Raw genomic sequence first — 12903 nt, 5'->3', positions numbered from 1 at the left:
TGCCTGGATAATTGAAGCGCCACCCCTCAACTTCAACATAGTTCTGGGCATACTTTTAAAACTAGGCGCTCAGTGACCTCTAACTTGAAAATTTTAGGGGTTCAAGTTCACTATAAATCGACTTGCAAATTAATATTCATATTACCTTTCATTTTCATAACTTGCCAACTTCCTAAAGTCATATTTTGAGCCCCCCAAAAAAACTATATCTCATGATGATGGTGTGATGTGTGTGACCACAAGCCCGACCTCTTTTCACAGATTATCCACGTTATCACGGTGCTCATTTGCCCCACTAGCACCGCCTCTTCTTGCTTCGCCGTTAAAGTCCGTTGGCAACCCAACTCGTGTCCGCCACTATTCCACAGGACCTCACAGTGAGAAATACTCCCGGAGCGGTTTAAGGTTGTGCGGGTTCTTGTTGGGGGGTTGTTAATGTGTAAAACCCAAAAGTGGGCCCGATCATTTCAGCGTGAAACTAATTAGCTATTGATTTCATCTCCAACCGCGCCGACATTTTATAGCTGCCGGCCTGACAGTGATCGATAGATGGCTGTGCTGTCATGCTATCTGCCCTTCAGCCTGCCCATCAATGACATCCTTTCACATTTACCTACTCATGAATCACACGCCGGTTTCTCTCGTTTGGACTGCAAAAGAAGCTGTGCAGGTTATCTCGGGACAAACGGGCTCTGTCTCTACCACTACATTCATTGTTACGTCCCATTCATGACGCAAAGTTCACACCGCATGGTCGGCTGGGCAATGGATGTGGTTGTCACGTGGAGGGTGCAGCCAGTACTTGCCAGAAATTCCTGCAACTCCTATTTTTGTATTTATTCAGACTCTATAAAACAAAGTTGCCATGCCTCGGGCAGCTGGGACCCCCGTGTAAGATCAGCCATGCAAATGGAGATTGTTGTCCCATATCGGACATGTCCTGCCAGAAATCCCTGCAGCTATTTTAGTAGTTGCTGCAGGCCCCTCCAAATCATAATCAACCACTTCCATTCATTAAATCCTGTATTGTTGTCACACTGAAGGTGCAGCCTGTACTTGCCAGAAATTCCTGCAGCATGCTCTGTGTCAACCACTATTTCCATCAATATGTCCAAAACAAACTTTAGAGCCTGTGGACAGCTGCGCATCAGAGATAAGATCAACCACACAAATGAGGATGCTGTCACGCGGAGGACGCAAGTCAGTACTCGCGACACATTCTTGCATCTCCTTTACAGTTACTGCGTGCATCTTCACAGACTTCCAAGAACCATGTTCCTCATTTTATGTTATATTTGTGTTTCTACTCCAGGACACCAAAGTTCATATCCCATGGACATCTGGTATCGTAGTAATATGTACGACCTATCTACTACTAGAAGTTCCTGCAGCTCTTAATGTTACTGTCGGCCTCATCGCAGCCCAACGCCCACCCTTCAATTCTTCTGGAAATCCCCCTTGTTCATATAACCTTTCTTATTTCTGACGATTGTGTGTCCAACCAAGTACTTGCCAGAAATTGCTGCAGCTTCTGAAATGTTCCTGTGGGCTATTTCTCAGCGACCAGTCAACTATTTTCCTCATTAAAATGCTTTATTTGTTGATTTCCAGTCCATAAGACAGAAGTTCACATGCGGTGGATGTCTGGGCCTTCGGCGGGGTGTGAAGATCAGTCATGCAAATGGCCGTTGCACAACGGCGGCTATATTTAACGACGCGGGCGGACACTCCGCGAGTGGCCCGATGGCGTCAGCTGGAAACACATCAAACACGCAGACAGGTCGTCATGGCGTCGGATGCCGTGGGAGGCTACGGAGAGCCATTTGAGCGATTATTCGATATTCTCGTGATACAGCTTCAGGTCCTTGTTCTGGTAAGACGCAGAACGCCATGTTGATTCTGACTGCGTGTCTCTTCGCAGGTGGCTTTAGGATTTGTGGGGTGTTTGGTTTAATGAACATCTCGCAATTAATTAATGAGCAGAACGGCATGATGCAACATGTCTCCAAAGCATCGTCACCAATTCCGGGGGGGGGGATTCAGGCAGATGCCACCTGCTTGACGACGACAATGTCGTACGGTTTTGGGTAATGAACGCCATCGTATAGTTTGAGTTTAAGACCTGCCTTAAAAGCACGGCAACGCTTTAATGAGACGAGAAGTCGTTTGATTTGATTGGCCGACCATTAACGTGTCACTTGGGATCTCTAAATCACTATCCTGGAAATCAGCTTGGACAAAAGGGGGCGATCAAGAGCGTCAAGAGGGGCATTCACATCCGAAGCTGCCAATGGGAACAATGAGGACAAAAATGACATTTTTATCAATTATTCATTTATCCAGATTGGCCCTTGTCAAATTTAACTGAATAGCTTTCAGGGCTATTTAACAATGATGATAATAATACTCGTAATAATAATAATCATAAAAATAAGAATCATAATAATACCATTAAATCCTTTAAAGACTGTGGCCAGGATATTATATTATTATAATTAATGCAGTGCCATTTGGTACAAAAGAAGAATATTTTTGGCAAATGACAAAAAAATACCATTAAAACACACAAAAAGAATACGATACACTTCCATTGACTAACTTGTAATACTTTCCATCATCGACAGCCTGAGACAAAAGCAGTGGAAAACCCGTATGACGATATGTAAGACACTGTCGATACTCAAAAGTAAGTAACTTGTACTAGATTAAAAAAAGAAAATCAGGGCTTTTATCAAATAACATCTAGACGACAACAAAGCAAATAAGGGCCTTTGTTCCACGAGTGCTCTGGCCCGAGGAAACGCGACTCGACTTCACAATGCGATGATGTGGTTGGTGAAACAAACAATTCCCTTGCTTGTCCCAGATATCCGGATCATCAGCAAAAACCGTTGAGTCGAAAACCTATCCCGGGTATACACAAAACTCTGCAAACCAATTTCAATTCGGAGAGCCGCTGGCAGATGTTTGGCCGGAGCTCAACGCCAGCCCACTGAACGGCCGCTCGGCTGCTTTGACTTTATGACCACTGTAATACTTTAATTCCAGCCCTCCTTGCCCATCCCAATGAAGTACAAACACACACACACACACACACACACACGCGCACACACACACACGCACGTCTGGCACCGTTCTGGGCCAGGCTACAGATAAGCGTTCTGACCTAGCAGAGTGCCTCACACTCCTACACACTGATAACATCTATGCTAATTTACATGACCCTGCCCAGGGCGTTTCACGTTCCCTTTCGCATTAAGCGAGCAGTCATTCGTTGGGTAACATTTAATTTAGAGGTTGTGTATTTAAGCATACGCATCTTGTAACTTTGCATTAAAGGCTGCTAAATTAATGGTAACATAAAATGGGAAAGGGTGTACCCAAGGGCTAATGTACAGCAACATGCAGCAACACAGGTAGACAGACAATAAAAGGGTACTCTAAAAGCAGGGATGGGCAACAGCATGTGCACTCACACCGAGTGGCTCCTTGAGTAACCCCTCCCACCCCGAAAAACAAAAAGATTCAATTTACACTTCTCCTATACTGTAATTTAAAGTTGTAATGGCGCTATTGATCACTAGAGGGCAGACATGGCTTCCACGTGGGCTTTTCCATCAGTAATACCGTTATGAATAGGATGCAGCTTATCAATAAATCTGAACGCAAGTCTATCTTCCTAGTTTGCTTAGAGACAAACACACTAGCATCTCAAATATTTGGACGCCGGGCAACACGAAGCTCCTCTTTTCTGAGCAGACAACGGAACTGACTGGGCGGTTGCTGGATCAAACACAACTCAAAAGAGTTTCAAGCCGACAAACGACAACATGAATGTAAGCTGATTCATTAAGACATACATTTGCATTCATTAACACGAGAGTATACAAACAACTGCGGCTTTGTTTTTCACAAGAACCGTTGACAGTTCATTTGAATGGTAATGTTTAACAAACAATAGAACTACTCTAATAACTGACAAATGGGATGTCCGAAGAAAAACTCGAGGTCCTTTTGAGAAAGACGAAGCTTCCCAAAGTAATTTCAAGTCGTAGCGGCCTGACGCCACATCGTACACGGAGCCATTAAAAGTAAACGGAGGCCGTTGAAAGCGTGATCACGTGGGCCGCGCTAATGGCAAGCACGTATGCGCTCGCGTTTTAAAAGTCGGGAGCCGCTCGTGGCTGACACGTTGGCGGCAGAGCGCTAAGTGACCCTGACATGTCTCAGTGCAAGTAAAAGGTTGATCCTCTTAGGAGGCTCAGGAGGATTGCGAGGGAGGGGAAAGGAAGAGGAGAGAAAATAGACCGAGGTCATTGAAAGGGGGGAGTGGGGGGGGGGGTAAAGAGGTGTGTACGCTGAGGTGGAAAATGTAAGGTATAAAAATGATAAAAATAGATTGTCTCCTTTTTTGGCATTGGGGAAATAAAATGGGTAGTCCGTGTACATACTTGGGCTCAGATGCTATTCCTTCACACTAAAAACTTTACCAGCTGCACTCATTTGAACCCTTGTTGCCAAACAAACAGCAGCACCAACTGATGAATTGAAAGCGGCAAGCGTTTTCCAGGAGCGACTTTCTTCTGGCCTCTACGGTGGCTAATATGATGATAATGCGCCGCTTGTTTGCTTTGGCCACATCTCCAAAGCCGGTGAATGCATTTCTTTTTCGGTATTTGTGTCATGCTTACCTTTGATATATTGCTGGATCTGCTCGCCGAGTGACCCAGAGGCTTTTCATTCTGAAAAACAAAAACAGAGAAAACCCCCAGCTTGAATCAATTAAGTGCATTCTCAAAATACGGTTCTGTCGATGGTTGTCATTCAGTCCTAACGGGCAATGGTCCTCAACCCCCAGGCCGTGGACCGTTATTGGTCCGTGGGTCATTTGGTACGGGGCCGCACAGAAAGAATAAATAACTTACATTTTTTTTGGAATCAGTTTTATTTTGAAAAATTACCGGATTCTCTTATACATCCGTCGACAATATGTCACTCTTGACGCAGGTCAAGGCGCGCTTCTCGGTCACGTGATAAGTTACCGTGAAAGTGAAACCCAGGAGCTAGCAAAACGAGTAAAAAACAAATTTCTTTGGAAAGTTTCTTTGGGAAGGGGAAAAAGCCCAGCCAGGAGACAGAAGTGGAGCCTACGACTTCCAAGAAAAAGAAGGCCGCATTTAATAAACAATATCAGGAGTCCTACTTAAAATACGGATTTATCTCCCGCACACCAAGCCCACTCTGCGTAATATGCGGCGACGGTGAGTCATATTTTTCATGCATTTTTTTATTTGTGGTGTATCTTATTTTGAAAGCACGTTTTTACCATAGCGCCCAGGTAGTGTTGCAGTCAGATAAGACGTTCCCCTTGTCATGATTTGTGTTTATTATTATGTTGCGAAAATACCAGTTTTCATGCAGGTCATACGATATTATTTTATTGTATTTATCCGCCACACCTTAAAGGCCGGTCCCTGAAAATATTGTCTGACATTAAACCGGTCCATGCGGCAAAAAAGGTTGGGGACCGCTGCTAATGGGAATGTGAGAGAAAGAACATAAATGTGTTGGAAATTTTTGGCACCGGCGCGGTTATCAAGTGGTTCGCACGTCTGGCTCACAGTGGAAGAGGGCTAACCTAATCTTGGGTTTTGCGTTTGCATGAAAATGGATGGAATAATTCACTGGAGTGGATAATAAAGTGTGTGGAAGGTGAAGCAGACCACTAATATGTTTCCATAAAACTCTCAGCTGGCATCTTTATTTGGAAAATGAAGATGGATGGGCTGGCCTGGACTGAATAGTACACAGCGAGTCACTATCAGTAACCGCCAGTGGTCTGGAGGAACTACGTATAAATGAGTGTTTATTTTTCGGAAGATTTTTTTACTCTTCTGCAGATTATAACATACACCCCCCCAAAAATAGAGATAGATTTGATTTTGTAGTTTTATTAAGAATGCTTCAAGTAATTTTGCCACTTCAAGGACACAGTGAGCAGACGAGAACCCGAGCAGATTTCAGCGCAGTCAAGTTGTGTTTTGGAGCCGGTAATGATCCTCAATTCCCCATTTACACTCGCTGATGAAGAACCGCCGCCGCCGCTGCTGCTGCGGGGTGCTAAGCCGCATGTAGCCTTGGCGTTAAAGAGCCTCGCGCCGCTCCTTAATGACAAGTCAATTGCTGTTACATAATGTGCACTAAGTTCAGACGGGTTTCGAAAAGGGCTTTGCTTACAAACAAATCTGGACCGGGGCAAATCGGCTCTGCGGATGCGTGGCGCAGCGCGTGCAAAGTTTGCTCTTAGGTAGGCAATTGCAAATGAGGGAGGCGACAATTGAATGGGATTCTTGTCTTAACTTTTACAAATGCAATCAGAAAAATATAACGGAAAATAACACAGTGAGGAGAGAACTATGAGGACGCTCACTATTTGATGAAATGTGGCAGTGAACCACGATTTATCACGGGGGACACATTGTACCAATGGTGTCAAATTTCTTTTCAGCATGTTCCTCGTGGAATTTATGTAAAAATGAGTAAGGGTGTAAAAGTACGCCAAAAATCATGTTTCCGGATGGAAATTGGTTTTGAGATCATGATTCAGTTCACATACAAAATACACAAATTGCTTAATAAATTTCGTGCAAACAGGTAGTTATAATGGTATTTAAAATGGACAGTGCCATTATTTTCTTGTTGCGGGAGATCATCATCAATGGTTTGTCTTTTTTAAAAAGTAAGCAATGGTAAACAATGTCCGGCTATTTTATTGATAGTATTTTTCCACTCCAACACACTTAACTTATTCAGCATAAGCGTATTGAAACACACTTATAAAACATACTTTTCAACGTATTCCTTCACTCCTTTCTCATTTTTTCGCACAGCTCTCCAAGTAAGAGGCGGAGCATGCTAGCTTCAAGGGGTTTTTCACTCCCATTTGACGTTTACTGTACAACTCACACACACACACACACACACACACACACACACACACACACACACACACACACACACACACACACACACGGTATATCGAAACACCAATATGATCAACTACACCATATGTAATTTGTTTGAACACAAGCCTGCTAGCTTAATGCTAACACAGAATGGTGGACGTAATGATGAGCTAATGGGCTAACAGATGTTAGCGTGTCGGTTACGATAATTAAAAATCTTCAAACTTCTACTCCAACAAGCAGTGTGACAAGTGGCCTTTACCTTTGCGCAATTTCTTAAAAAAAAAAAAATAAATGAAAGATGACAAAAAATGGAATGAGCACCTCAAAATTTTTGTAAATTTCCCCAGTGTGGGACAAATAAAGGATATCTTATCTCAAAAACATCTAACATCATCCTTGTAGAACAAGACGCACCGGTCTGGTATGCCACTCCACATGATAGACACATGCAAACCTGCATGTGATGTTAATTTAAATCCCATTTTTTAAATGCAAACATCACTGTGCACACAACGAGCCAAACAAAGCCGCAATGTTTAAACCAGTGACAAAGCCTAAGGCCATGTTTCTCTGAACGAGTCGAACGATGACAGCGTTGTTGGCTGTTGAATTGTGAGCCATGTTTTTTTATTTACATTCCATTTAATTGGTCTGGAACATTCTGAGGTCAAGCCTCATAAGCCCGGCGGGATAGCGCTGACTGTCGAATGCAAAGTGAAGCCGACTACATCCCGAGTTCACCCATATGTCATTATTTTGATATAGCTTAATTAAATAAAATAGCCCATAAATGAAAAATTCACCTCTTAACAAACTTTATGATGACCATTCTCGGAAAGTCGGCGAAAAAGCCATTTTCACAGAAGATGGACAATAAAGAACAGAACAAATTACTGATAGTTTTCCTTAATCCTGAGCGCTTGGACAAATACACAGTAAAGCCCAGGCGGAGACTTTCTGAGGATTTTGTAAACAACAGAAGGGATTAGACAAAAGAGGAGTGACACGGATCAATTCAGTGTCTTCTCACGCGGAATTAAAACAGAAAATGTGGTGACAGTGCAAAGCCACCAAGTACATCTCCGTAGGGACAAAGGCTCAACGTTCTTCCATTTGGAAAAAAAAAAAACCAACAACAAAAAAAGTGCGATATATAGATTTCAAAGAAGCCCCTGTTTGTCTGCTTCAAAGATCTCCTCAAATTGTTTGTCGCTTGGTGCGTCATCCACTTAAAGGAGACAAAACTCGAGGCCCTTTTCCACGAAACAAAAGGTTTGCTAATGAAAGGTAGCACATTTATTAGCATCTCTAAGCAACAGTTTGGCAAATAGTGAAAAATATATATTAAAAAAAAAAAAAGAGGCTTCGAGCTACACCCAGTTGGAAGTTTTCAGTCCAAACAAACATCAAACAAGAGAATTACATGTTGCACATGTAAACAACCCTCAGAAAAGTCCACTGAGCTTAATGCTAACAATATAAAAGGCCACTGACACGGTAATAGTTAGCATAGAATGTTGCTGTTCTGGAAGTAACACGTTTGAACACAAATGGTTCACAGTAACTAATATAATTTACTGCATAATTAGTTATGACGATTATATCAGTTTCTATCAATGTAGGTTGACATACAGGTAAATGTCATGTGCTAGTTATCAAAAAAAAACTGACCACACTGTCAGTTCACGCTAACTGGGAATCCAACAAGCGCTTAGCTTTTGGCTTTTGACACAATATTGCGTCCTTATGATCTGCCAGTTTAAATACAGGGCCAAAAATTGAACACATATTTTCTAACATAGAGAGACAGAGACCAGTAGCGAGGCGGGTGTGGAGGTTGGGGGATGGGAATTCAACAACAACAATGAACGGCAGAGTGGGACGTGTAGCCTCTCTTGCCATCACGTTGATTTCTCTGTAAATTCATTATCTCAATGAGCCTGCGTTCAAGTGAGGCGCCGTTGTCAAGAATGGACGCTCTGTGTCCGCTTCAAGTCAATCAAAAACCCGCATCATTTGGCGATACATGCCATTTGGCAAATAGGCTCAGCCGCAAACCTAATGAGGACAAGTGCCATCGAAAATACTTGCTGATAATTGGACGACCGTTCATCTCAAAATGTCACTTGAAGAGATGGCGGTTCCCTCTACATTTAAGTGCAGGCACAGTCATTGTGATACGCAGCGATCTAAAAATAAGCTAACCGGTCCATTTCTTTTTTTTTTTTTAAAGGATAACTAAGTTGCCGACAAGATCACACTCCGCAAACGTCATTGGACAATGCTACTGTTATACACAGAATGGCGAACAGAGGAAGACATTGATGTGAAAGCCATATTGACTCGTTCCTCCCTCATTCGAGGCCACGCTGAGTATTATCGAACATCTCAAGACAAAGAGTCTTGTTGCACTTTCCTGTCCTCCCGTTGTCAGTCTCTCTGGGATGAAAAGCAGGGTGACTTGAGTGCATGGCTGCAGGCCAGAAGAGCAGACGCACATGGGACGTTTTAAATATGCGGGTTAACAGACATCAGACGTCCGAGCGGGGGCTAAACGTTTGGGCCATTCTAAGAAAGACCATTCTTAGGAAAGAGATGAAAGTGGGGCTGAGTCACATTTCCCCCCGAAGATATTTTTGGGTCTTCTCCCCCTCACCCAAATCGGTTTTCTTGGCCTTAGGGTGGGTGATGTTTAGACCAGATGATGCCGTTAATTTTTTTTTTTTAACTGATGACTCTTTGTGTCTTCAACTAAAAAGAGCAGCGCCAAACCAGCTGAGTCTTAGCACACGTTACCGAATACACACGTACCAAATGTGGCACTTCGCAAGTCACTAGATTTGACGAGCGATGTTCAAAATTTTGTTTTCCGTCGGGAGGAAAATGGGGAGGCCCTCATCTTTGCTTAAAGAAACTCCGGGTGTGATTTCCCCAGCAAACAAAAGCACGTGAAAGATGCGGGGTGATGCGATATTTCGTGATGGGTCTCAAGCTAGCATAAGGACGATTTAGCATTGCAGGAGACTGAGAGGGGTTGGCTCCACACAAGTTTACTGTCAAAATTACATCAAACAAAATCGACCCCAACATTGTATACTGACTGTAAAACCAAAAATATTCAACCAAATCACAGAATTGCATCTTAAATATAGCTTAATGGTAACATACAATGCAAAAAAGTACAAAAACAAATCAATAACCAATTCATGCACCAATTATGATAACCTGTAACCTGATAATATGACAGGCTGTCCACTGTAGTAACCGCTGTCCCTCAAAGGGTTAAAAGTCTTCATTTTGACAGACTCTAATATCAATCTCTTTAAGTCGGAAACCCTGTAATGGACGCTTCCTCCCATCTTGACTTGATTAACTCACCCTCCTGCCCCCCTAGCTAGCGTATATATGAAATATACTGTAATTACATCAGGACGTCAACAGCGTCCAGTCGTCTTTCCTAGCTTCGGGTCTAACGAGACTGTGACAGTATCTAATATGACAGCGGCAGCCTACGTCCCATTTAAAAGTGAAGGGCCCGCCAATGACAAATAAAATGGGATGCTAACAAAAGACAGAAATGGAACTAATCCGGGACTACTTCATTGGCTGCACTTGGTCGTCGCACCTTTACACACAACGTCGCTCATTATTTATGACTTTTGCCAAAAAGTCGGCCACGGATAATCATTCGTACTCCGTGTATCTTAATTAGCTGTGTCATTAGTTGGTGCACCCTCGCTACCCTGGTGATACAATCGCTCAATTTCACGCTAGCAAAGAGAGAGAGGGAGATGCAGAGTGAGAGAATAGATGCTTATATAATTAAGAACAGCGGGGAAGGAGTCGACTGTTGACCGTGTACAAGTGGTTTGAAGTCGTTAAATTCCATTTTAAAAAGGGAAATTCATATTCAAAACACCAAACAGGCGCTTAATAGCTCCTAGCACTTAGCGCTTGCTTAGAGTAGCATTAGCGCAAGTCCCTGTTGGGAACAATAAAAAGGCTGAGAACATCTGAAGCAAAACAAAATGTTCTGTCAAACGATTGAAGCAAAGTGATTCAGAAACTTTTTATACAACGCGCCACCTATAAAGTTACTTTGTGCTCTCCAAGTAGTATCGTAAAGACCAACATTAAAATACAGTCACGTTTTCATGCTAAGTACGCATTCACCAAATGAGAGACAGAGGCAGACCTCTCTCGCAAATGAGAATATGTTCTCAATTGCCTGACCTGGACAAATAAAAGGTTAAATAAAACAAAAAACTCCCCCCAAAATATTGGGAGTATTAATATAAGCCATTGTAACATAATGTCCTGTATGGTTTGATCGTTAGCAATAATCTTAAATGCAGGAAAAGTAAAACGGTGTCATTAAATGATTCCATAAAAACGAATTGCGCCGAAGTGAAATAGAACAATATTTGTTCAAGATTAAAAGTGAATTTATTGTACAATTTTAAAAGCGTAAATACACCTGGAATGTAAACAAACGTGTACTGTACTTAAAAAGCATCTGATTTAAAAAACACACAAAATGAGTCAGTCGTGTCTTGATTGCGTCGTATGTTTTAAATGTTGTAAATTTCATGTTTGATTGATTATTCGATCACAATGCTCCGTCTTTCGCAGTCTTCCTCACTGCTCCCTTTCAACAGGTTTTAAGCCGTGCCATGACATGTGACCGACTTTAATCTCCGTCTCCTCCCCAGCTGCGGATTTGACACAAAGCTGTGATTTGGTGCATCGGTCCATGATGCGATACGCTAAGCCGGGAGTCAAAATATAGTTCAAATCACATCGGCTGAGTTCATTTGGATGTGCATCTGATCAGATCTAGTGGGGATTTTTTTCCCAATGAATAAACAGCAACACAGCATGTAAAGCAGTTGCGATAACCGCTTATGGGACGCTCATTTTAAAAAATGTTGAATGTTATGTCCTCTTTGGAAATAGCAATCAAAAGTGAAGTCATTTCTTCAGAACTCTTCTTTAAGGAGGGAAGTAAAAACATTAAATGAGGAAAAGGAAATCCGTTTTTTGGCCACGGTAAGCAGACATTTATCTGACCACCATCTGCAGCAAAGTGGAGACTGGAGCACATAATACGCCGGCCTCCAGAGTATAAAGGCATAAAAATTAAGCAATCTAACGTTCGCATTTATTATGTTGGATCCCCTGCTGAGCAAGTCGTTAACAGTTCAAAATAGTGGAAAATACATCAGCCGGGACTCTAATAAAATACAACAGAGAAGAATAAAGTTGACTTGCATTTAGCCACTGTAAATATTTGAGAAAAGAGTAAAGGCTTGCTGCAGCGAAGTAGCAAGTTTTCTTTTTGTCATTTATTGCCGCATATCACTTGGGAATCCCTGCCAAATTGGGAATGTGCGGAGCTAAGAAATGGCAATTGCTTTAGCTAACATTAGCATGAGACAATTTCAACAATGGAGAAGAACAAGGGTCAAATGCGTTTGGCTGTTGAGTACAGACAGTTTATTTGAGAGGAGAATGAGGGCCCGCTAGAACAAAGAGGAGACAGACAGAGGAGGCACCGTTCTAGGAAAAGCTAATATGAAGAGCATGTTTTGGTTTTTCAAATACGAACAAAACAAAGAGCAATGACCCTGAACAAGTGCCTCCTGTATTTGGCTACGATAAGGTTTATAAGGTCATTCTATTCCCATTGTAGCAAAGTACAGACTGTGTAATATGTACAAAGTCTACTGCTGGAGCACAGTAAGAGGGTAAGATAACGTATGCTTTAGCAAACAACAACCAAAGCAAAACAAGGGGTTTTTTTATATTTGGCTACAGTAAGGACAGAGATTTTATTCCAGACAGCCTATTTGCTGTTTATGCTTCACGCTAACCGCGTTGACAAGCAGACTGTCACTCAGTGCACCGATGTTATGTGCATCTACTTGCATCGTGA

At 42.4% G+C, this 12903-nt stretch overlaps 1 protein-coding gene across 8 annotated transcripts in view; it reads right to left on the bottom strand.

Annotated features, from left to right (window-relative positions):
* marchf8 (membrane-associated ring finger (C3HC4) 8) overlaps positions 1-12903 on the bottom strand; it is a 50944-nt gene that overhangs the window by 8738 nt on the left and 29303 nt on the right. For all 8 annotated transcript variants that reach the window (XM_019859871.1, XM_019859872.1, XM_019859873.1 and 5 more), the window contains one exon: positions 4692-4742. In XM_019859871.1, coding sequence (XP_019715430.1) covers positions 4692-4742 — 51 coding nt within the window. The remainder of the gene's footprint in view (positions 1-4691; positions 4743-12903) is intronic.

Source organism: Hippocampus comes, unplaced genomic scaffold (genome assembly GCF_001891065.2).
Source record: "Hippocampus comes isolate QL1 unplaced genomic scaffold, H_comes_QL1_v1.1 scaffold64, whole genome shotgun sequence".
Lineage (NCBI taxonomy): Eukaryota > Metazoa > Chordata > Actinopteri > Syngnathiformes > Syngnathidae > Hippocampus > Hippocampus comes.
Note: the sequence above shows the minus strand (reverse complement) of the source record. Positions and strands in the feature narration are given on the sequence as shown.